Source organism: Neopelma chrysocephalum, unplaced genomic scaffold (assembly GCF_003984885.1).
Source record: "Neopelma chrysocephalum unplaced genomic scaffold, ASM398488v2 Primary Assembly neopelma1_45, whole genome shotgun sequence".
NCBI classification, from domain to species: Eukaryota; Metazoa; Chordata; class Aves; order Passeriformes; family Pipridae; genus Neopelma; species Neopelma chrysocephalum.
In genome coordinates this window covers 5,821,390-5,844,864 of record NW_020897704.1, presented here as the reverse complement: position 1 = coordinate 5,844,864, position 23,475 = coordinate 5,821,390, and the positions used below count along the sequence as shown (strand labels likewise).

General features: G+C 37.8%; 1 protein-coding gene across 5 annotated transcripts in view; it reads right to left on the bottom strand.

The window, feature by feature from the left end:
* The window catches only part of BRD1 (bromodomain containing 1), a 56,626-nt gene extending 33,496 nt beyond the window's left edge, over positions 1 to 23,130 (bottom strand). For 3 of the 5 annotated variants that reach the window (XM_027679237.1, XM_027679238.1, XM_027679240.1), the window contains exons 1-2: positions 17,093 to 18,473; positions 5,017 to 5,173 (exon numbers count right to left, since the gene is read on the bottom strand). In XM_027679237.1, coding sequence (XP_027535038.1) covers positions 5,017 to 5,173; positions 17,093 to 18,459 — 1,524 coding nt within the window. In that variant the 5' untranslated portion in view covers positions 18,460 to 18,473. Of the gene's footprint in view, positions 1 to 5,016; positions 5,174 to 17,092; positions 18,474 to 21,922; positions 22,093 to 22,792 lie in introns of those variants that run through there. The other 2 variants (XM_027679235.1, XM_027679236.1) reach the window with 2 other exon arrangements.
* Positions 23,131 to 23,475: the final 345 nt, after the last annotated feature.

Sequence of the window (23,475 nt, the reverse complement as noted above, 5' to 3'; positions counted from 1 at the left end):
AAAAAACCCACAACACACAAAAAAACCCCAACCTAAAAATGTGAGTTAGAAACTTCTAGTTCCCTTTCCTAATGACTATTACAACTGAAAGTTATAATTTCTTTTAAGGAGTTAAATCTTGATGCAGACATAATAATTTAACTGGTTGGGGTCAGAATAGTTCAAAGTAAAATGACAGAAAAAAAAATTAATATGCACATTTTCAATTCCTTAAAGTTCTCAGAGACTCATTGAAAAAGCAAGTCTACACTGCCACTAATTGCTGTTCTCCTACACCCCTTTGTGTCTGAGTACAGATCCCACGTATGGAAAAACAACTGAACTCCTAACTGACATAGCTATACTATTTTTTCAGTTCTACTGTTTTACAGAACCAAAATTAAGTTGTGTTGATGGCTAGAAGTGGAAGGCTTGTCTTCCCTTTGCTTGCAAACATTCAGAGTAGCTCTTTTTCCCTATATAGCTGCACAATTTATGGAACTGGGGAACTGAGCCTGCTGAAAGCTCAGTCAACAAAACCGTACTAATTTTAGGATGGGTCAGGAAATTTAAATACAGCAAGAAAAAAATGTTACAGCAGGTCTTAGGGTACACTTAAGTATTTGGCTAAACCTCGAAGTACAGCTGCACTCAAAAAAAAAAATTCTTGTACTTGAATCAGTTGTTTGATCAATTTCATTCCACAAAATAGGCACCTCTGCCTAAAGCTGCAGATGTGACACAAAGTATCAAGAGCGCTGTTTGCCTTTTTTTAGTGCACACCTTCATTCCTCTCCTGAATGCCATTCTGGCTTGGGGATTAACAACAAGACTCCTATTTTTTGACATTTCTATGCAAAGTTATGTTGGCAGACTGTTTATAATAGCTAAGATCACCCTCCTTTGCCCTAAGCTGTTTATTATCTGCCATACAACATACATCTTAATTAAATTAAAAGATCCAGGCAAGTTGAAAAGAGCACTGGTTTCCAACACCCAGCCAGTAAAAACTTAAGATAGAAAGAGTTCCTCTCAAAACTTTTAGCTTTCTGACACAGAAAGTTTCTAATAACTTTCTGGTAAAGAGTTCATCTTCTTCCAAGTCTTTCTTCCCATAACGGCCCTGAAAGCCAGGAAGTTTCATCTGGCAAATGACACAAGAAAAATTTATAAAGAAACTCTCGTTCAGAGAAGGATTCTTAATCAGGAACTGTACTGACAGGACGAGGAATACTGAGTTCAAACTGAAAGAAGAGAAATTTAAGCTGGATATTAAGAAGAAATTCTTTAATGTGGGGGTAGTGAGGCACTGGAACAGGTTGCCCAGAGAATCTGTGGATATCCCACCCCTGGCAGTTTTCGAGGCCAGTTTGGATGGGGCATTGAGCAACCTGGTCTAGAGAAAGGTTTCCTTGCCCATGGTAGGGGAGCTGGAGTTAGGATCTTTAAGGTCCCTTCCAACCCATTCTTTGACTCTATGATTTTCTGATGGACGTAGTTCTTGCTGAACATAGTATTATCTAGCAAAGCTAATACTTAAACATTTATTAATACTGAGGGAAAAGGGAAACACTTTTAAGTCTACACACAGAACACGCATCAAGTGAGAAATGGTCTCACCAGGAATATGCTATGAGTCTCTCTGCATACTATCAGGAATACTGTAGCAACACATCCCTCCTTATTCTGGATGTCAATACATGAGAACAGCCTCACGCCTTACAGAGACTGTAACTTAATATAAGGCAAACAAAAATAGAATTACAGTGATGAAACTGGACCTTGAGCAATACAATTAGTTTTATTAAGACCCTCTGCTGGCACTTGTATGCCAATCAGTCAAAAACATTTAATTGGTTGCAACTTGTGTTTTTACAGAAATCTTCAGTGCAGGTATGGCCCTAACTCACCAGCACCTTCTACTTTTTTTCTCCTAATTTCACCTTTGAACCAACCTCACCAGAGCAGCAATAGGCTTCTACACTTAAATTTCATGACTTATTTTTATTCAAGCATTTTTTAAGTACAGAAGTAAAGCTAAAACAATGGGGACATAAATTTATTAGGAGTATTCCAATATCTTTCCTGAATTTCTAGGTGGACAGAGAAGTGACAGTATAAAACATTTTCTCAGAGAATGTGCAGTTCCTGCACATGGTGAGGCAGTGTATATATGCCAAGACCTTCTCTCCTGGTTTAGAACTCTTAGTTGATATAAACATCACCTTCAAAAGCATATCAGAGCACTGAGCTCTGGAACACATTTATTTGGAAGTAAATATAAATCACAAAAGCCTCTCCCTTTGTCAAATTTGTTCTAGTAAACAAAGAGAAGGGATCAAACCCCCATTCCACCAGGCCTCTTGAAACCATTTTCAGGGTTTTGGTTCCTCATAAAATTTCTTTTCAGTTTAAATAACATTTAAAAAAAAAAATCTCCTCTGTATCTATATTACATCAGTGTTTATGTTTCTTTAATTGACTGAAAACCTATTTAGGTTTCTTGATATTTTGACCTCTCACATAAAATAAAAATAATTTTCCCATCTGGATTGAAATAAACAAAACAATCATCTCTATCTCAAAAATTCTGAAGTGCTCTCACAACAGCTATGCCACAGCTGTTTATTAAGGTCTTGATTATAATTTGGTTTATACTTAAGAGTAACAAAGATGACTAAAGCACTAAATGCTTTGCAGTTATGACTGTTTTAATAAATATATATTGAAGGTGCTATGGAGAAGACACAATGTCATACACAGGACACTTGCTACTCACTGAAAAGCACTACCTACACATTTTTCATTAACAGAATCATTTAACATTCAGCTCAGCTTGAAACTTTCTTTTTTCTTTTCAAAAGAATAGTCTCAGAAGTGCCCCAATTTTTAACAGACCAATATAAATACCTTCTAATTTATTTAGAAAATATTATCATTATTTCCTTACTCAAGAATCATTCTAAATTTAGAAAAGAAAATAAAGAAATAGTGTCTAAACAGGCAATGGAATTTTAAACAGGTCCTATCTAAGGCCTATTTTATTTTAATCAAACATCAATTACAATAATCATTTTATTGTGGTAATGACTATTTAAATATTTAGAAATGTTGCAGCCAGTTGCATGCCATCTCAGTATAAAACATACTTCCCAAAGACCAACTAGCATGTCTAATTTTTTCAGACAATAACAATGGTCTAGTTCTATACTGCCACAACAGCCCTACATTTCTGTGCTTGACTTCACTATTTTTTAGGGACTCGAGCTCATTTAAAAAGAAGTTTATTTTCTGAATAAATGAATTTCAACTATTATTAGGTAACTGCCAGGTTCCACTCTTCAGAACAGTAATTTCTCATGCAGAAGTAAAAGACTAATCAAAGATTAAAAGTAGAATATAAAATTATTTTACAGAAATTACAACCCAAAAAATAGTATCAAAATGGAGCAATACAGAAGCTATGAAAAAAGATAAACAAGTGGTCGACTTATATTCAAAGTTAATTCCACCTAAAAGGAATACATCTAAATGGAATTTGAGAATCCCAGCTATGAGGAAATGCTGAGAGAGCTGGGACTGTTTAGCTTGGAGGAGAAAAGGCTCAGGGGGGTAGAAATCTCACCAATGCACAAAAATACCTGTAGGGAACATGGAGCCAGGCTCCTTTCAGTGGTGCCCAGTGACAGTACAAGAGGCAATGGGCAAAATGTGAGAATGGACATCAGAAATACTTATATTTTTTATTTTTTTTTAAACTGTGAAGGTGACCAAGCACTGGGACAGGCTGTCCAGGGAGATTGTGGAGTTTCCACCCTTAAGAGATATTCAAAAGCCAGCAGCACGTGGTGCTGGGCAACCTATTCTAAGTGGCCCGGTTTAGAAGGAGGTTGTACCAGATGACTTCCAGGGGTCCTTTTCAACCTCATTTGTTCTAGGAATTATTAATTGGTTTTTCACATGAAAAGCTAAAAAAATACATACACACAAATGTGACTGATCAAATAATCAAATAATCAGGAAGCAGTGTTGACCATGGTATTTTTATGACATCAATAATGACTTAATCAGCAAACAAAAATACAATTCTAATAAAAATAACAGTTCAGCTTTAAAGGGGGGGAAATCTCAATTTAATACAAGCAAATTATTATAAAATTAATTCCTAAGTTTTAGAGGCTATTCTACAAGAACAACACCCGGAGAATGGAAAGAACACAGCCAACTACATATTCTGTTCAGTTATAAAAAGGTAACTGGGATGCTCCATAACATGATGCATCAACATTTCAAGGTCTACACACACAGACTTATATACACAATTCAGGAGTCTTAATTATTTTTTAAGCTACCCAGAGACTTGAAACCAAAACAACAGTATATCTGGAGTCACTGTTTTGATGTTTTTCAGCACTTGACTGGTAAGTGTGTACAACTTTATAACCAATCCAGACATATTGTAGCTAAGATGGGTCTTACTGGAACAATGTATCAGCATACGGTTATGCTTGTCTACAATCCCACAATTGTGTCAAAAGTGAAACTAAAAGTTGAAATATGTCTTTGAACTTGATCAACAACTTGCCCTTTGTTCTCTTATCACTGAATACGGTGGGCAATAAGGATCTGAATTTGAAAACTGTAAACCAGTTGTCTAACCCTTTACCTGTTTTTTTCAAGCGTCAAACACGACATATGCATTGCACCTTTTGATGAATTTAAAATAACTTTTTTTCTTATCTAACTCATGGCACACTGAGTAATGAGTTACAGAAAACCACAACGCTAGTCAAAACATAATGGTATTATGACAGTTTTGATGACAGTATTTTTGTGAAACATTTAAGCAAAACAAAAGAAAAATCCACATAATTTTTTTTAATATGTCACAAATTAAAAAGTATTAGATAATTCCTGACTGCCAGTATAGGTATTATCATTTCAGAATAAGGTAAATAATTTGCTCAGTCCTGAGTAAGAGAAACTTTTTACTTCCTAGTTAATTTTTTACTCATAAGTAAAAAGTACGTCACATACCTGTTGTGTGTTTCTTTGTGACTGTAAACTGGACTGCAGCCTTCTCAACAGTGGAACACCATTCCTAGACAGTCTTTTAAGCAACCAGTAACTGTGCACTCGTTCAACAAAATGCTTCTTTCGCTGAATGGCCACCTGATTCATAATCTTATTTAATCTAAAACATGGAAAAACTGATATTGTATTTTTCACAGCAAAGTATAAAAAACATTTGTCATCAAGTATAGAAGTTAAACATCACATATATAAAAACTGCAAAACCAGAAGTAATCACAATGTTACTAATTTCTTTCAATAACATCCCTTCCAGCACAATTATTTCTGAGCAGTAAACTACAATCAAATACATCTGCTTGACACTGTAGTTTCTACCAAATACATTAAGGTACTTTATAAAGCAAATGGGAATCAATTTTTTCATGATGATTATTTGAAGATCAATCCCAGATTAGGGCTGAGAATAAAACTTTATATACATTTCAGAAAAATTTTCCTATTGAAAATAAAATCAGAAATAAAGCTCTAAATCACTATGAAAGTCTTCAGATCATTTGTTGCCTTCTACACAAAGAATTAGTAGTTTATTTTAAAGACATATGTCTTCAAATTGTTTACATAAAAACATGCAACAAAAGGCTTGTATTACTCATCTATTAATATCAATTTTTTGACAAATAAACAGAACAGAAAATGTAAAACACAAGAACAGTTATTATTTTACCTCACACATACGATGAAAACAGCACACAGAAAAGACACAAGTGAGGGTGATAGTTAAGCAAACTATCAAGATCAATTCAATATTTTCTCCAAGTTTCTTTTTAACAAATGCAAATACTGTTTGCATATACTCATTTACAAATACTCTAGGAGAGTGCTATATGAACATCACACACAACAATACTGACTCTTATTTTTCAAATAATGACGTTAGAATGTCCAAGTCTCACACATGACACTGGCCTCTCAAAATATACATTAAAAAAAAAGTTTATCTGAAACAGATCTTCAGCCCTCTGTGCCTAACAGTATCTTGAAATCACAGCCAAAAAAAAGTTTAAAAAAGTTAATGGTTATGTATGATAATTCAGGTATTTGTTACCGGTGGCAGCCCTTGCAAAATTAACACGAGATGCGCCAAGGCACCAATCACCTTTATTGTTAGAGAGATTGTTCATTCATTTGGGGGCAGGGGTGAGTTGGAGAGAGAGGTGGATGTAAAACAGTTACAGAAAAGATAATAACAATAAAAGATAATTATATAAAAGGGTTTTTGTGAGCTGTGTAGAAGATAAGGTGCAATAGGTCTACTCAGTGCTACACTAACTGGCTACAGAGCTTTCAATCATCACTGGGTAAAAGCAGAGCGAACAGAGGTTTTCCTCAAAATACAATGTCATCGTGTCTTTCGGTTCCACAGTGACATTGTTTTTTCAATTAATAACTATGTCAGTTCGGCATTCTTAAAAAAATTTATTTTAAAGCTTAGAAAGCCTGCAGATGGACTTCAGACTGTCTTGTAAGTCTTTCATTGGAGGGCAGATACAGGCTCCAAAAAGATTTACTCAATGCAGAACAGATGTGACCATATTAAACTTCAAACAACCTAATTACAATTAATTATGGAATGCAATCAAAATCAAGTAATTACTTTCACATCTCTTGGAAACAGTAAAATCTACTGAACCAAGTATAAAAAAGCACAGCCAAATACAAACCGATTTGGAAAGATCACAGAATCATAACATGAAGAAAAGTGCCTTGGCTTCATGCCCATCTGATGTGGCAAGACTAAGCAAACATCTTTCACTACAGCTTTAAGTACATTTGCCCATTCATATAATGAACTGATCTATTCATAGATAATTATAATAGTAAAGTGCTAAAATAAGCATAAGAAAGATGTTCACAGCAGATACTCTCCAATTTGAAAATTACAAATAAACAGAAGGTAATTCAGAGTGCAGAAACTACTTAACAAGGTGTTAGAAACTACTCTCTGCCTTCCCTCCAAATAAAACCAAATAATGGCTGTTCTTATTCCATTTAGACACCACACACAGATAGTGGAAACATACTTCTCAAAATACAGAGGTCTGAGACACTTCACATGGCAGGTATCTACAGAGCCTCCACATTATGAACTTACTGATGAGGAAGTTACATCTGCTGTTAGACCCTAACAACTACTAACTGTATCACAGTTTTTCAATCATATTTTTGCTTAATTTGATACTTCCAAGTAGACTTTTACTGTCCCAAAGGCTTTAAATTATGACACGCAACACAACTGTTTAGGCGAAATGAAACATCGCTGCTGTAGAACACTAGAAGTAGCACACCCTGGGTATTGATTTTGAAGCTTCCACCCCTAACAGAGTCTGCTGTACATTTCACTTCCTTTTTTCCCCCCCCCCAACAAATTACTGAAGAGCAGGTAAGGGAGAGCTGTTTGAAGATTTTATCATTTGCAATCCAGGATCTGACTTGCACTGGACAGGATTAATTCCTACACTATGCTGACAAATCCCCCATGCAGAGGCAAGGCTTATAGAACTTAAGGCACATCCCAAAACTACACAAAACACCTCAGCAAAGTCATTTTTTTTCTAAGGTATCCATCTGCCCTTGAACCTTTTCCCAGTATAAGCACACCAGCAAAGAACAGCTTTCTGTATTGTTTTAATTTCTAATGGCAAGTCAAGTATACCAAAAGTACTGGGAGAAAAACGTCATAATTTTCCCTCAACTTACCAGTGATTTAAAATGAAGTACATTGACAGAGGAATTATAAAATTCTTAAAGAGGTGCGTGTGTTCCCATGAAATTCAGTAACTGCTGCTATATAACTGGTTCTCATAAAAGAAGCACTAGGCTTCAAGCTGATGACCACTGCAGCCTTTTGATGTTTTGGCAGTAACAGTCATACCCACTCTTCTTTTCCTTTTTTTAGAGCTACATACCAAAACTACACAGGTGTCAACACATTTTTCAGAACTGTTTTACTCATGCCACAGCCAACTGAGAAAGCCAGTATTACTTCCCTTCCCCAGCACTGCCTGTATCTGACTGTAAAACACTGGTGTGCACTACAAACATGATCTGGGGATATTGTACAATTCCCTGTTTGTCTTTAAACAGGGAAAAGTCTTTTTTCAACTGAACCTTTCAAATAATACCTACAGTCTCCTGCTCACATGGAGACATTTGATGGATAATCTACCCTGTAAAGGAGTGATACATTTAATGCACTGGTCAATGCACTGAGGGAGCTGAATGTGTTACTCAGTTCTTGTTTCCTCACCTTTTATACAAATGCATAGAACAATTTTTGTCAGTGTAAGAGATGTGCTTTTCTCACACCACCAATCTCACAGTTTCATTCTTCAACTCATGACTACCTTCCTCTCCCAGTTTCAGTTATATGTCCCTGGGGCAATTATGGCAAATGGTTACAGGGAAAAGTGAAACCAGTATTTTTGGTAACTAAAAATGTGGCAGTTTAACTTAAGAAAGCCAATGAAAGATAATCAGCCACCTTTCTATTAATCACCTCTAACCACTCCACAGACCATACATGTTTTTTAACCCCCCAGCTACTGTTTTAGTATTACAATATATGAAGATTTCTATAATATCTCTCCATTCTTAGGTTTTTGAAACATAAACTGGAGAGAACATTTCCTTGAGCAATTATGTGATTTTGACAGCATTACTATAGTAACTCAAGCACAAGGAACTTAATAGGAAAATCTGTATAAATCAGATACCCACATTAAGATCAAATACCCATTAAAACCAATTTTTAAACATGAACTAAACCTTGTATTGTAATTACAGTACTTGTCTTGAGCCTCCAGTTCCATCAGTTTGTTATTTTTCATCTTCCTTTATCCAGCACAGCAGTATTAAATGTACATGCCAGACACAAAACTGTATAATACTCTTAAATTTCATTCAGTATCACTAAAATACCCTCTTCTCTTGACCTATGGTAATACCTATAAACAATCAAATTATGTTCTACTTAACTGAGCAAATAAAATATCCCTATTTTCCCAAACAAAGATTGCGGATACATTTCTAAAACCTGGGAGAACAAATTGTAAAAAAAAGAAAAAAAACTAAATTGAACAAATCGCAACAAAGTAAACTAAGTTTCCAGAACACTTGAATTTTCAAGCCTCGCTCAGCAAAGTTCCACAAATTCCAAAACTCAGAGGAAGCAGGAAAGACACAAAAATTACCTATGAACAATTATAGTAATTCCAATGACACGTAGCAGAAAAACAGAATAACAAGCTATGGAAGCATTTATTTGGGAAACTGGAATTAATTCTGGAGCCTTACCAACTATTTCTCCTAGCTCCAGTTTCCGAAGATCAGAAAGCCTGCTTGGACAGATGAAATTCTCCCTACTCTTCCAGTGGAAAATCTTTGGCAGCAGCTGCCAAACTCACCTTTTAATATACTATTTTTTTCTTTTAAACAGTGAAGACACACAGTTTTGTTATCCCATTTCTCAATAAAAAAATAAAACTATATCAACTTAAAAATAAAAAAACAAACAAACTGTTCTGATCAACTTTAAAGACAACACATAAAAATGAATAACTATGTAAAAATCAGAATCCATTTGCATGTCTTTATTTCCTTTTGAAAAAGGATAACACTCCTTTTGTACTGAGAAGAAGTCAGTTATGTACCCAACAGGGTACATATCAACTCCTGAAAAGACTGAAAAAGATTTCATTTAAACTTCTGGGCAACACAAGTCTGCACATTCCCCACGTAAAAAATACACACTTTCCTAATTTCCAGATTTTATTCCTTTTTGTCTGTACATTTTAAAACTTTAGCTATTGATTTTGCCTCTCTGCGCTAGGCTAAGTGAGAGTCCAACATTTTATCTACTGATTCATCTTCTGAAGCCTGAAAGTCCCTCCAGGTTGCTATTCTTTATTCCACATTTACTAGAATTTAAATAGTATTTGATTTTCAGTGAGCGTGTAGGAAGCACTTTGTCTTGCTTCACATGACTGTGAAACATTTATGTTTCTTCTTGAGCAAACAGCTAGTAAAATTTTGTTTGGACAGGAAAAGTAGAACACTGAAGAGGTAAGAAAATGCTGTGTTATTTCAGTCAAATCTCTGTTAGTTATAACAGGTTACCTTGTTTCTATTCTAATAATTACATTTGTGATGTTCCAAATCTTTGGATAAGGGAAAAAAACCAAAACAATAACAACAAACAAACAACAACAAAAAATACCCAAACCAAAAACTATGCAAAAACCCCCACACCCTGTCACACTGGAAAACCTCTTCTCAGTAAAATCACGTGTAATTTACTTCTGTCACTTCCTACACATCTATAATGACTTTTCCTTAAAATTATTCAAAATATTTTCCTTTACTTCTTTTTTTTGTAGTAATCATAACCAGACATGATTCTGAAATCTAATATCAAAAGGCTAAATTCACATCAGATGTATTAACTAAAAATCACCTTCTGATCTGTAATAAAAGAAAACTCAGTATTTACCTATTAATTTTTGTGCACTCTGTAACTTGACCATTGAACAAAAAACTGCCAGGAGACAGTTCTTAAGACAATACATTCTGAAAATTATATTTCTGTATAGCACAAGACACAATTCCCTTTAATTGCCACCAAAAAAAAATAAATCTAAAATTCACACAACTGGTGAAACTCAGAAGTTCTGAAAAATAAAATAACTCAAATCTTATCTTCATAAATGCATTATCACATATATAATCATTGCAGATCAAACCCTTTAGAATACACACAGAATACTAATGATGTGCCTTAGAGAACTAATGTATTAATTTGTTTTAAGCTTCTTTGCCCTGTACATGCAAAATAAAGAGAAGAACAAAAAAAATTATATGTACAGCATATTCCTATATCCATTTTATAAAAAGGCCATATTTAAATATGAGACAGCACTGGATTTTTTAAATTTTTTTTTTTTTGCAGGGTGGGGGAGAGGAATCACCCCTCAGACATCAACCACGTGACTTTTAATACCAGATATATACCATTATTTTTACTCCAAATCAAGATCTACTTTTACAACTCACCAAATAAGTCACACTTTTTCAAGCATATTAATTAATCCTTATTTAATAAGCCAACCAGAGTCAAGACAAACTAGCTTCAAAATAAATAAAATGCCATTGAGGCAAAACTACTGAACACCACAGTAGCTCTTTTCTTGATTTAGGGAATATTTTTTTTTTATTTAAGCAAAGAGATCAGGATGACATCAGCAGTAGTTTCTACATGTAAAACAAAGGTTTCAAAGTCAAACAATCCGACAAGAAAGGATTATAACTGCCAGCATCCCTTCCCACTTTATCCAGATGATTCTATCACCTAAGTATTAGGTACACCTAAGTATTAGGTACAGTCACACATCATGCACCCCTGGAATTAAAATAAGTATTTTCATATGGTTTTGTGAATGTATACATACATGTATAGTCAAGGATAAACAGCTAACAGACATTAATCTGGATTTATTCAGCTTCCAATTTCTTTGCAGTGCTGGCTCTAGTAGTATTTTTCAATGGCTTTTTTATGCTGAATTTTAAGCAGAATTTCTTATTCTTTTCCTCTACTTAAAAACTTTCTGAATGTATAAAAAACCCCAAAACACAGTACCCAAAAAAACATTTAAAAGATCCCCAAAAGAATCTACAAGCCACAAATATGATTATGAAGCATCATCTGTGAATGCAGACTAACAATGTCCCAAAGACTTTGTAAATGTTCCTTTTGCCTTATAATGCATGTCATCAGCTTCTGTTTATTTATTATTTATTTTTTTGGTCCATACTTCATTTTAGAGACAGTCAAGATTCCTCTGTTGACGTAGCAAGATTACATTTAATTACTTGGTGAGAAAGTTCAGGATAGCTCAACCAGATAAATTATAAACCAAAAGAAAATACTGATTCTGCCTCAAAACACACAGTAACAGAAATTTGGTTTTACTACCAGGAGCAATATGCTTTCTAATAAAAGCAAAGGCCAACATAATCAATTAATGTGCACAACATAAATGGTGATTTGTAAAGACAACTGAAAACATTTTTGTAAGAGTCTCAGTAATTTTGCTCTCAGTTGTCTGCTACTACTTACCTACTTTAATAACAACCTTTTAATTATCTTCTAATATTATGATGCAACGCACCTGATGCAACAACCTACAGTGTTCCTACTTCTTATGAAAGTAGGGCTTTTTTGCTTGTTTTTTGCTGTCTGTATAAGTACTGCATTTCAAATACTTTCTTAATTTCAAATATTTCATGTAGAAACAGAAACTAAAGATAGAAGTAAATGTTTATATCAGTAAATGTTTAAAATATCAGCTTCCACTTAACAGCAATACTTGCACAGATCACACAGTATCTCAGTGTATATTTTGAAAATATTGAAGATTAAATATTTTATACCACATTCTATTTTCCCCCAAGTATACAGCCACAATATCATAGTTTCACAGCATTTTTAAAGAACATGGACATTGACACTGGCTTTGTAAACAGGTGAACACATTTTAAATGCCTCTTTTGACACACAAGATCAAGAGACTACAGAAAAACAATGCTATTTGTACTAAAAAAATCAAGCACTCCAAAACAGGAAAACCCACATAATTTTCCCAGGTAACACTGTAACCTTTTTGGTTTGTGTACCCATTCTGCTTGCTGAATAAGTACAGTTATAAAGAACACGGATGAGCAGCAACAGAAAAAAAAAATCCACAAGAAAGAGCAAAGAGTCAGTACAAGATAACTAACAGAGACAAGAAGCTAGATTTAGATTGCCAAGTCAACCCTAAAAGTCAAATCTGGACCTGCAATCAAAATTAAATGCTTCTAGCATTCTTTTAGGAAAAAAAAAATTAATCTATCAACTAGGCAAAATTCAACCATTACACATCACCTGTATACTACGCTGCCAGAACAAATTTGCCACTTTGTTCAGCCAAACTAGCTAGTGGGAGGACACTTTTCTCACCACCATTTGCCAAGAAGTGCAGGTACTGTCTATCCCTCTCATACAGCGGGACAGTTTGAGAAAGTCCTTCCCCATCCTCCTCCCCACATAGCACAGCTGTTCCGTCCTGTGGGAAACGTGACTTTTAGTCTAAGCTCATTCTGCCTTTAAACAATCAAAAAAGCTGATGAATACAAGCAGTATTGTAATATAAGAGATGTAAGCAACAACCTTCACCTATTCTGTATTTCAGCAAAAATCGAATGGAATTTCGTAGTAAAGAAGCAGCACATTTCTAAAGCCAGAAGATCTGATGTACATCCTATGTATATACTACAAGTGCTAAGCAAGTTACAAGTCAGCATTGACAGCACTGAAACCTGAAGCCACCTTAAGGCTTTAACATGACCTACTGCACGTTTGGAAGTAGACACTCAGGTATAGGCTTTCTAAAATACCTAGGCAACAAGACAGAATAGAACAAGCATTAAAAATAAATAAACATAAAAAAAAAGAAAAGAGATGGGAAGCAAGCATTCATCTCCTAACATGGTTAGCAGCTTCTGATTGTACACTCTTAAATCAGCAGTCCACAGATGAAAGTCTGAGAGGCTACATAATTAGATTATAAATGACCTACAGAGTTACACTATCTGTGTAATTTAACAGCCAAAAACTTAGAGTATGACATCTGTGTAAGAAATTCTGGTCAAAATCATTCAAGGCAGTAGTATAGAAACCTGACCTAAAGGTAAACAGAAATTCATGAGCTACAATATTGTGTAGAAATTATGAAGTATGTTGTTCTACATCAGTCTTTTTAACACATCCTGAACTTTAAGATAAGTGTTTTGGGAAACAGAATTATTAAAGACGATGTTATTAAAATACCCAGTCTTTCACTGGGTGGTATAGTCACTCACTGTCTGGGAAAGGAAACAGCATATGAACATTCTACCTTAAACTAAATGTAAATGGGAAGATGGTTTTCCTCAAGCTTCACCAGGTGTGCTCAGGGGCTACATCTACCAAGTATTTGATCTTCACATTTGTATACTTTTTAAACTACGAACTCTGAAGAGCCAGCAATATGCCAAGGAGACATATAGTCTAGTTATTAATGATTAAGAAAGTAAAACAAACCAAACACCTCCACGTCTGTCTAAATTTCAAGAGATGTTGAAAACATTAATATTAAATTCTTCAGGAAAAAAGCACTAGTGATTAAATACTGAGTGTATATATTTCTTCTCTGGTAATATAAAGACCTTAATTGCTCTTCCTTGAAATCTTTGAAAAGGCAAATCATGCTTCAGCTCCAAGAAAAAAAAAGCATATTAAAGAAGATTAGAGAACAGGGATCATTTAAATGAAGACTGCCATAAATTGATCCACGTAATTCTTTATTAGTTTATGGATATATATTTTAACTCCTACGGAAACACGAGTGTTTCCTAAGGGGAAAAAGAAAATTTAAAAAGAAGAACAGCCAAAGAAAACTAGACAATTGAGATTTGGCTCTGCACCATAATTACTTTTCCTTTTAATATGCCTATTGCTGTTTTGCTTTTAATTCAGGTATCAGTTATCTAAAACTAAGCATGCTTACATTACAATGAGTACTTAAGCAAGGGTCTCCCTCAGCTGAAGAAAAGCGATTTATAATAACGCTCAACTTTAAAATAGCTTTAAACTGTGCACATTTTTACATGTCTGACATAAAAGTACAGGAACTAGACTTGTTTTGAGAAATATGAAAATAAGCATAAATAGAAGAAAGCTGAACCTCTCTGCAGTCTTGAAAAGAAATTTAGTCATTAAAAAGAAAAAAAAAAAGAAAAAAAAGTCTTTGTATTTCTGTTCCTGGCATCTAATGACACCATTAAAAAAAAAAATCAAACTGAAGGTAAAATACTTTTAGTCTGGCCTTTTTAAAAGTTACCAATGGGAAGAACTGTCAGAGGCACAACTGAGAACATACATTCTAATCCTCAACTCTTAGCTCATGTTCTTCCTTATATTGTCTTCAAAAAAGCAAAACAAAACCACACTAAATTACCAATTGGGACTGTACTAATTAAGATAAAGCCAAATTCTTTTATATCAACTCTCCCCTTCCATGGACAACAGTTCCTGTTTAAATAGCAGTATTAGTTGCCTACTGTCAACTTCAGCTTTCCTGCAGTGCTTCACTAAACAAATATACCATTTTACCAAGCAAATCATAACAGAGAACAGTGCAATGAATCTGATGTTTGTAAGCACCACCTGGGAGCTTTTTGTCAAAGTCAGTCAATAGCTTCTTATGTTAACAAAACTTCTTACTGGAAAGGATTGCTGTCTCAAAACATGTACTTATTTAGATTAATTTAACCAGCTATAATTGTCCACTATCTGAGACTTGGAGTCAGCTATTTAAAAGGCATAGTTTACTTGCATTATTTTAAAAGCCCTCATTGCCTTTGCATTCAGAGTCCCGTCACTCTGAATGCAAATGAGCCTCCACATGGAAGTGGTGCCTGTTTTGAGAAACTTTCCAAATGACTGTTCTTAAATTACTAAGAATTAAATTCAAGGGGTAAACAAATATATTGATGTTGTAAGTGCTAGGGAAAAAAATAAATACTCCAGAAAAACAAATTTGGTTTTTGTCCCAATAGTTCAATTTTGCCTTTCTCAGTCCAAGTACATTATGTCTCAAACATTCAGAAAAGCCAAAACTGTATCTTTCTACCACAGAGACTTCTGTCATTGCTCAAATCCCAGATGCAAATTGTTTCCACTGTTGAAATGCATTAATTCAGATTAACGGAAAGAATTCTGAAAAGAGATGCTACTGTTCTTTTAAATTAAGATACAGATAACTGAAGTTCATGTTGAACTTTTCAACTCCTGAAATAAAGATATTAAAAACTTAGTTTCTACCCCAATTCTGTTTTAATTATGAACACATAACTTGCGACATCCCTGCTTTCTGGTGAGTCACATCACCAACCATATCAAATCTAGAGCCATCTGCCAGCTCCCTGATCACCACTGTTAAAATACAAAAACACGGCATGCTTAAATGTAAGAAGCAATTTCGGTTCTGGTGTTCATGGCTTATATTCACACTCAGATAAAAAAACTCCTGGAAGAACTGCAAAAGACACACTAATACTCCTTACGAAGTATAATTTTGCAAGCAAAGACACGATTAGTATTAAAACTGTCAAATGCATTAATTAATTTTTGTTATAACATAAGCATTCCACTGAAGTTACATGACAAATGTTTGACAGTATCGTTGAACAGGACAGCCCATTCATTTCAGGTTCCATGACTACATTAAGTAACTAACTTACCATCACTTACTTGCTAATTTTTCTTTAAAAAGTCTGCAAGTTACCAAATTCATTCAAGACTTGATAACCACTATTGCATTTGCAAAAGGAAAAATACAAATTTCAGAAAAAAATCCTGAGAAGTTATTCTGCCCCATAGGAAAATACTTCCTTGAAGGTTTTTTGTCCCACTTACGTAAAGACCTTACAGGATAAGTTCATACGTAATTTAGGTGAGATGAACAGGATTCAAAACGTATAGACACAAATGTAATTTTCATTTTGGGGCTCTTAAATTAGAAAAAGAAGTTCATATTCCAAAATCACATATAAAATTAACCTTGAACTTGGCTGGTCTTTTTACTATTTTTTAATATATCTTAACATCTGCTATTCTGAATTCAGCAGTTAATTCACAGAAGTATAGTGAATGACAACTGAATACACAACATGACTTGCTCTGACAAAGAAAAAAAAAAGGTTTTCTGAGGACAAGACAGGCCACTTGATCACTTACTAATTTAATTTCTCTGAAGAAGTTACTGCATTTTTAATGCAACTCCATCAAACTACAATATACATAATTAACACTAATCCTCTGAGAAAGGCCTTTAAGGAAAGCATGTAAGAAATGTACAAAAACTTCTAGTCGGCATCTAAAAGCACTGGTTTAAAATCAAGCAAATACTTAAGTAAAGTTTTCTCACTTGGATAGTTTGCTTACCTCTGGGGGGGGATATAAGGAGCAGATACTGTTGGCATAACTGTACAGGGTTCAACCACCGTTTTCTTGGCTTTTTTTGTCTTTTTTCTGACTTTTGATGTAGACCTAGCAGTTCTGACTGATCCCTCCTTTCTACAAACACCGTTTTTGATTTCAGCTTCTCCATAAATATTCAGAGGTCTCCGTGTGCAACCTGGTGGAGTATGTACATCACAATAGGCAGTCTTTTTCACAGAGAATGTTGTTCCACTGCCAGTTAGTTCTTTCACAGGTTCCATTTTCATATACAGACCGGCCTTTTGAGCACACGTCACATGGAATGCAGTATAGCAGTTTGCTTTGTGGCACTGGATGCAGGCACCAACACCTTTCTGTTTACAGAGGTAGCATGTTAACTTCCATCTGGCTGGGGGAATGTTCCTGACACCATCAATTGGCTCAATAAAAACTGTATTGGCAAATCCAACTTCTGGAATCCACAAAGCGCACACCACGTGTCCCCAACGATCATCATCAGTCTTTTTAAAGGCACCTCCCTTGTTTGGGCACAGCACACAGTCTACAGGCCGAGAGCGGGACTGCAAACAGTGTCTGCAGAGCCACTGGCCCTCAGGTATATATGGCACCCCATAGCATTCCTGATGTACTGCTAAATTACACATATCACAAAACAGGATCACATTGCTGTTCTGACATTCACCATCCATGCATATACAACACACTGCATCTTCATCAATTAAAGACTGATGATCACCCTGTTTTTGGTTCTCACAATAGGACTCTTTTTCAAACCTATCCATAAGGAATTCAAACATATTTTGTGAAACAACTGACACTCCATCACTTTTCCGCTTATCATTTATCAATTCTAACCATGCATAATCTTCTTCATCCATGTCATACTCAACTTCATTATCAAGTTCTTCTGCTGACTTCTCAATGAATTTGTAATAAACTGGAGGTCTCCGAGGAGCCGAAGGGGGACTGTATTCAACAATCCGTACTTTTGGTTCTGGAAGAGGAGCTGTTGTAGCAGGTATACCATGTGAGCTCGGAAGAGCTTCATTTTTCTTTTTCACTTTGTTATTTTTATGCCGCTTGCTTCTTAGACAAACTGGTGGTCTTTCACTATTTTCTTTATTGCTGTTGCATTCACTCATTTCCTGGGCAGTAAGATCATCTTCTAATATAATCTCTAAAGGATCAAAGATACTGATCCTGTGCAGGCGACCTTCAATTTCTATTTCAACCATCCTTTGAGCTTGAGCATATGTCAAGGTTTCTCGCGTGGGGGAGTGTTTAATACTGCATGGGGAAGAAGAATGTCTGGCTGCCGATACTCGATGGCATCTTCCTTTTCTCCTCATTTGGTAATGTTTACCTAAAATTAGAGCAACAGTTAATATTATGAACTCCAAACAATCATATTAAAATACATAGCAAGGAAAAAAACCTTCAATTCTATAGCCCCCAATATATCTACTCAATTAAAAAGAAACAAAACCAAAAGCCTGTCACTCAACAGGACTGCTCACACTGCTTTGTACAAATTTAACCTAATGATCAATTGATCTTCTAAATAACAGCTTCTCTGAGTAAACACAGTTATACAAAATCCTTGCTGCAAAAAATCCTACAAAAGTGCTATCTGCAAGATCGCTGCATGAGAACAAAAACATTTCAGAAGTGCCACAGACAAAAAAAAACGGCATTTGTTGCCTTATAAGAAAACCTTTAATACAGTATTTCCTAATACCTTAAGGGTGCCTGCAGTTGGAAAATTTCTTCAACAGGTACAAATTACTTCCTCCAGGCCTCCCTTCAAAAGAACTAATGCAATTGTGAAAGAAAATCAAGTTTTTCCACTAATTTTTTTCCAGTGCAATTTGGAACAGCCACATTATCCACTATTATAATTACTACACCTATACTTAAAGCTAGAAAAATGCACATACTTCCGATTTTGGCAAGTATGCAGTTTGACAGCCCTTTACTGTTTTTAACTTCCATCAATCCTTAGTGAGCCTATTATTCTTCATAACGTGACAAGAACGTAATTGAACTTGCAGTGCCCAATATGGTGCAGTATGGACTGCAACTAGGATATATTCCACCTGTAAAGCAAATTTGACTTAGAGCCAATATGTGCTCCCTGCTTTTAAGTATGCACGTACACACACCCTTCTCCCTCAACAGATTCTTCAAGAGCTGTTCTCAGATCAATAGGATAGACAAAAGCCTCCCTGTCTTTAAATCCAGTCCCAAGCTCTTTAACGCAGTTTTCAAGTTTATGACCTACTGCAAAAAGATCACATACCATGCAAAAAGATATCTTCCCAGACAAGCATGAATTTTGGTCACAAAATTTCTAAATTAGAAGCTTCCATACTTCTGCCTTTTGACATCTTCACACTGTGTGGAGTTTTTCTTGTATGAGGGTTGAAAATATCATAAACCTGACTGATAAGGTCAAGTATAAAATTCTATACCACTCCTTCCTTCTTCTCAATAAATCATTAATAAATAGCATCATTCAACCTCAGCTGCAGAAAAAAAACACAACCTTTAATCACTGCCTTAAAGTATTAATAGAGTTTCACTGTTTCAACTCTGCACTTTGAGTCATGTTGCATATTAGTTAAAATAACACAACTATTGTTAGCATGTATTGCCAAAATAGCAGAGAAATACAGAGATAAAAACGCAACTACTGTTGAAGGCTAGTGTATCTATTTCAAGGAAGAAAATGGCAAGCAATGAAACAACAAGAACTACTCCGGGTCACCTGTCTTTTCCTTAGTCTATGATGCCAATCTTAAAGATTCACCTCCAAAGTACTGACGGAACTCCTTTTATAGGAAGACTAAACAATTTAAGCAGCTAACCCTAAGACCAGTTCCTGAGAGGATCTATCTGCTCTCACAAACTGACCTTGCTTTCTCAATGTGAATTGGCAACAGTGTTGCTCATAGATCTCATTTTTATACAAATAATTCTTAACTCTTACTTATTTTTATAGCATAAAAACAGACAACAGTGCTGAATCATGACAGATCTCTGATCTGCTCTATATAAACAAAAGATGAAGGTTCTACCTTTTCAAACAAGTTTAGAAGAAATATTTAATAATTAAATTCTGTAAAATAACATAGGATTCAATCATACTGATTTCTTAACTGCAGAAAAAAGTTTAAACCACTCATACTGCCATAGAAGGTCCAATGACTAAAAACAAAAACATACGGATAATTTAATGGACATTAAAAGTTAGTTCCCAGTTTCCTTACAGATTTTATAATTCAGAGATAATAAATATATACTCAAAGCTAATGCAAAGGCTCTGATTTCTGTTTATTACTGTGAGCAAATAATGACGGATTCTTCATCTAAAATACACTGATGTGTCAATGTACAGCAACTTACTACAGATCAGAATGGATTCATTTTATACAACTTTGTTTTATACGTCTGTCTTTACTCACCAATCAAGGAAAACAGATAGTTTATATCATGTTTACCTCATATAATTGCATTTCAATTCTGTCTAGATGGGAAAGTCTGTTTTGATATTTTTAATGCCCCTTTCTACATCGTAGCTGGTTGTGTATCTGTTCATAGTGTCTCCTGAGAAGAAAGACTGTTTTGAAAACAATACCAAGGAAGGGACAAGAGGTGGCCTTCAGAAATCAAAAACATGTGTAACTTGTCCATGCTATTTATCTTAGCCCAGTACCACAGAAAAACACATTAATGCTCAGTTTCCAAGCTCTCCAACCCACTCGGTTCCCAAGATTTTTAAGCATGTCTTCAAGCAGATACTAAGAACAGGAAGAAAATACTCAAAAATATAAGCATACTTGCTTGAATATTTAGGACTGCTGTTGCAAAAGTCAAATAAACTGTATGAACCAGAATGATAAAAGATGATTGGGCTAGCATCTAAGGATCTTTCCTGCAAACACTCAACAGTAAATACAGTTTAATTAGGAAACAAATTAAACTTCAGCTAAACACAGAATGGATACCCTACAAATACAATGCTGTGCACACAGAATCGGAACTGGTAGTTCTCTGGACAAATTCCATGCAAATTTTGTATGAATAACTTAAATGCCCCGGAAGCCAAAGTAGTGTTTTGTTTCTTCAAAATCCTTTTGTTTGCAAACGTTTGTAATACTCCAGATGAAGACTATATTTCTGCATAGCAAATGCACAGAATCACAGAATATGCTGAGTTGGAAGGGACCCACAAGGACCATCGAGTACACCTCCTGGCCCTGCACAGGACCACCCCCAAGAGTCACACCATGTGCCTCTGCATATCGTCCAAACACTTCTTGGACTCTGTCAGGTTTGGTGCTGTGACCACTTCTGGTTTGCTTCTCCTAGGTAATTATCAAGTATCTTCCTCCCTCCCCCCTCCTTCCAGTATCCTGTAGATCGACAGAAATCATGACCATGGATTAAGTTTGAAAAAGGGCAAACTAAGACAAGTTTCCATTCAACATTAACAAAGATATCACAATAACTGCAAACAATATTGTATCAATGCACTTCTGTAAGCACTTTTCTGCCTCTTACGATTCAAACACTGCAGGATATAAACCAAGAAAGTTATCCACAGCCTTCCTCTCTTAGAATTACATCAGCTTCTTGGGAAGAAAGTCACTAGCAGGCGTTCTCCCTCACCATCAACATAAAGACAGCTATTTCGTGTGGTATGAGGCAAAAAAAAAACCCAAAACAAAAAAACTATGAAGGTGCAGGATAGCTAAACATGAAAAGCATGATAACATAAACTTTTCGATTACCAATCTCAATCCTAGTTACCTTCCTCCTCTTCAAATAAATTGCCTTTGGTCCCTGGATCCCCTGCTCAATAGAAAAGGGAATTCCATTCTCAATGGGCACTTTCATGCAGACCATTAAAAAGAGAAAGACACAGGAATGCTCTTTAATCCCAGACAATGAGGGACGGTAAGCACACCGTGCTTACTCGCACTCGGGGCAGACACCACCCACCGCTCCAGCAGCGCAGCGGGAGCGACCCCCGAGCGATACCCCCCGGGCGCGGCACAGAGTGAGGCTCAGGGAGCCCAGCGAGCCGGCCCGGGGACGGCCGAGAGATGTGGGGCCACCGGAGCCGCTCTCCCCCGGGCCGGCGGATGGAGCCCGCCGACGCCAGACCCCGCAGCCATCGGGGATCCCGCAGCCATCCCGGCATCCCACCGCCCGCGCGCGGTGCCCACGCCCCCGGGCCCGCCCTCGCCGGTGCCGCGCCAACACTTCCTGCCCACGCCCAGGGAGCCTCCAGCGCTCCCTCCCCTCCGCGTCGATGGTTCCTGCCCGGCGCGGCGCTCCCCCCTCCCGGCCCCCAGCAGGATGGTTCCTGCCCGGGCCCATCATCTCCAGCCCTTCCCAACAGTCACTCCCTCCCCGCCGCGAAAATACTCGGCCCACAAATATGGCGGCTGACAAAACAGCTCCAGCGGCGCCCTCCTCCCTCCCTCCCCCAGCCCGCCGCGCTCCGCTCGCCTCCCCGCGCGCCCGCCCTTCCCTTCTCCACCCCGGGCTGCCGTGCCCATCCCGCCTCGCTCTTCCCCCCACGCCGCTCTCCCGTCCCGCCATGGAGGGACCCGCCGGCTCCCGGCCCCGCAGCCCCCCGCCCGCCAGCCCCGCCGTCCGCCCGGCCGCACTCACGCTGTGGGAGCCGCCGAGGCGCGGCTGACAGATCTCCCTCTCCGCCGCTGCGGCCGACGCTCGGCCGGGTTAATGGCGGAGGCCCCGCCGGTGCTGCCGCCTGGCCCCGCGTCCGGCAGCCGCGGGCGGGCGAGCGGGCGCTGCGAGGGCCGCGCTGCCCGCGGCGGACACCCGGCGCTGGGTGCGGGGCTGCTGCTGCCGCCGGGCGCGGCGCATTCGTGAGGCGCGGCGCGGGTCGCCGTCCGGCTGCGGGCTCGGCGCTCGGCTCCCGGGGCTGAGCGGCTCCCCTCCCCCCGCGGCACAAACAATGCGGCTTCACCACAGCGCTGCGCCGACGGGGGGGAGGAGGAGAGGCGGGCGGGGAGCAAGCGAGCGATCGAGGGAGGGAGGGAGCGAGGGAGGGAAGGAACGTGAGGGCGCCAGGCACCGCCCAGCCCCGCCGCTGCCGCCGCCGCCGCGGGGCGGGGCCTGAGCACCGCCTCCCCCCTGCCCGGAGCCGGCACCGGCCGCGCTCGGGGCTCGGAGCGGGAACGAGCCGCCCCGGGGGCCGCCGCGCTCCCGCCCAGCGCCGGCCGGGCCGGGCCCGAGCCTGCCGCGCGCCCCAGGCGGATCGTCCGAACGCCCCAGCACGGGGGGAACGGGGGAAGAGGAGGAGGACGGGGAACGAACGGGGGCGGGACGCG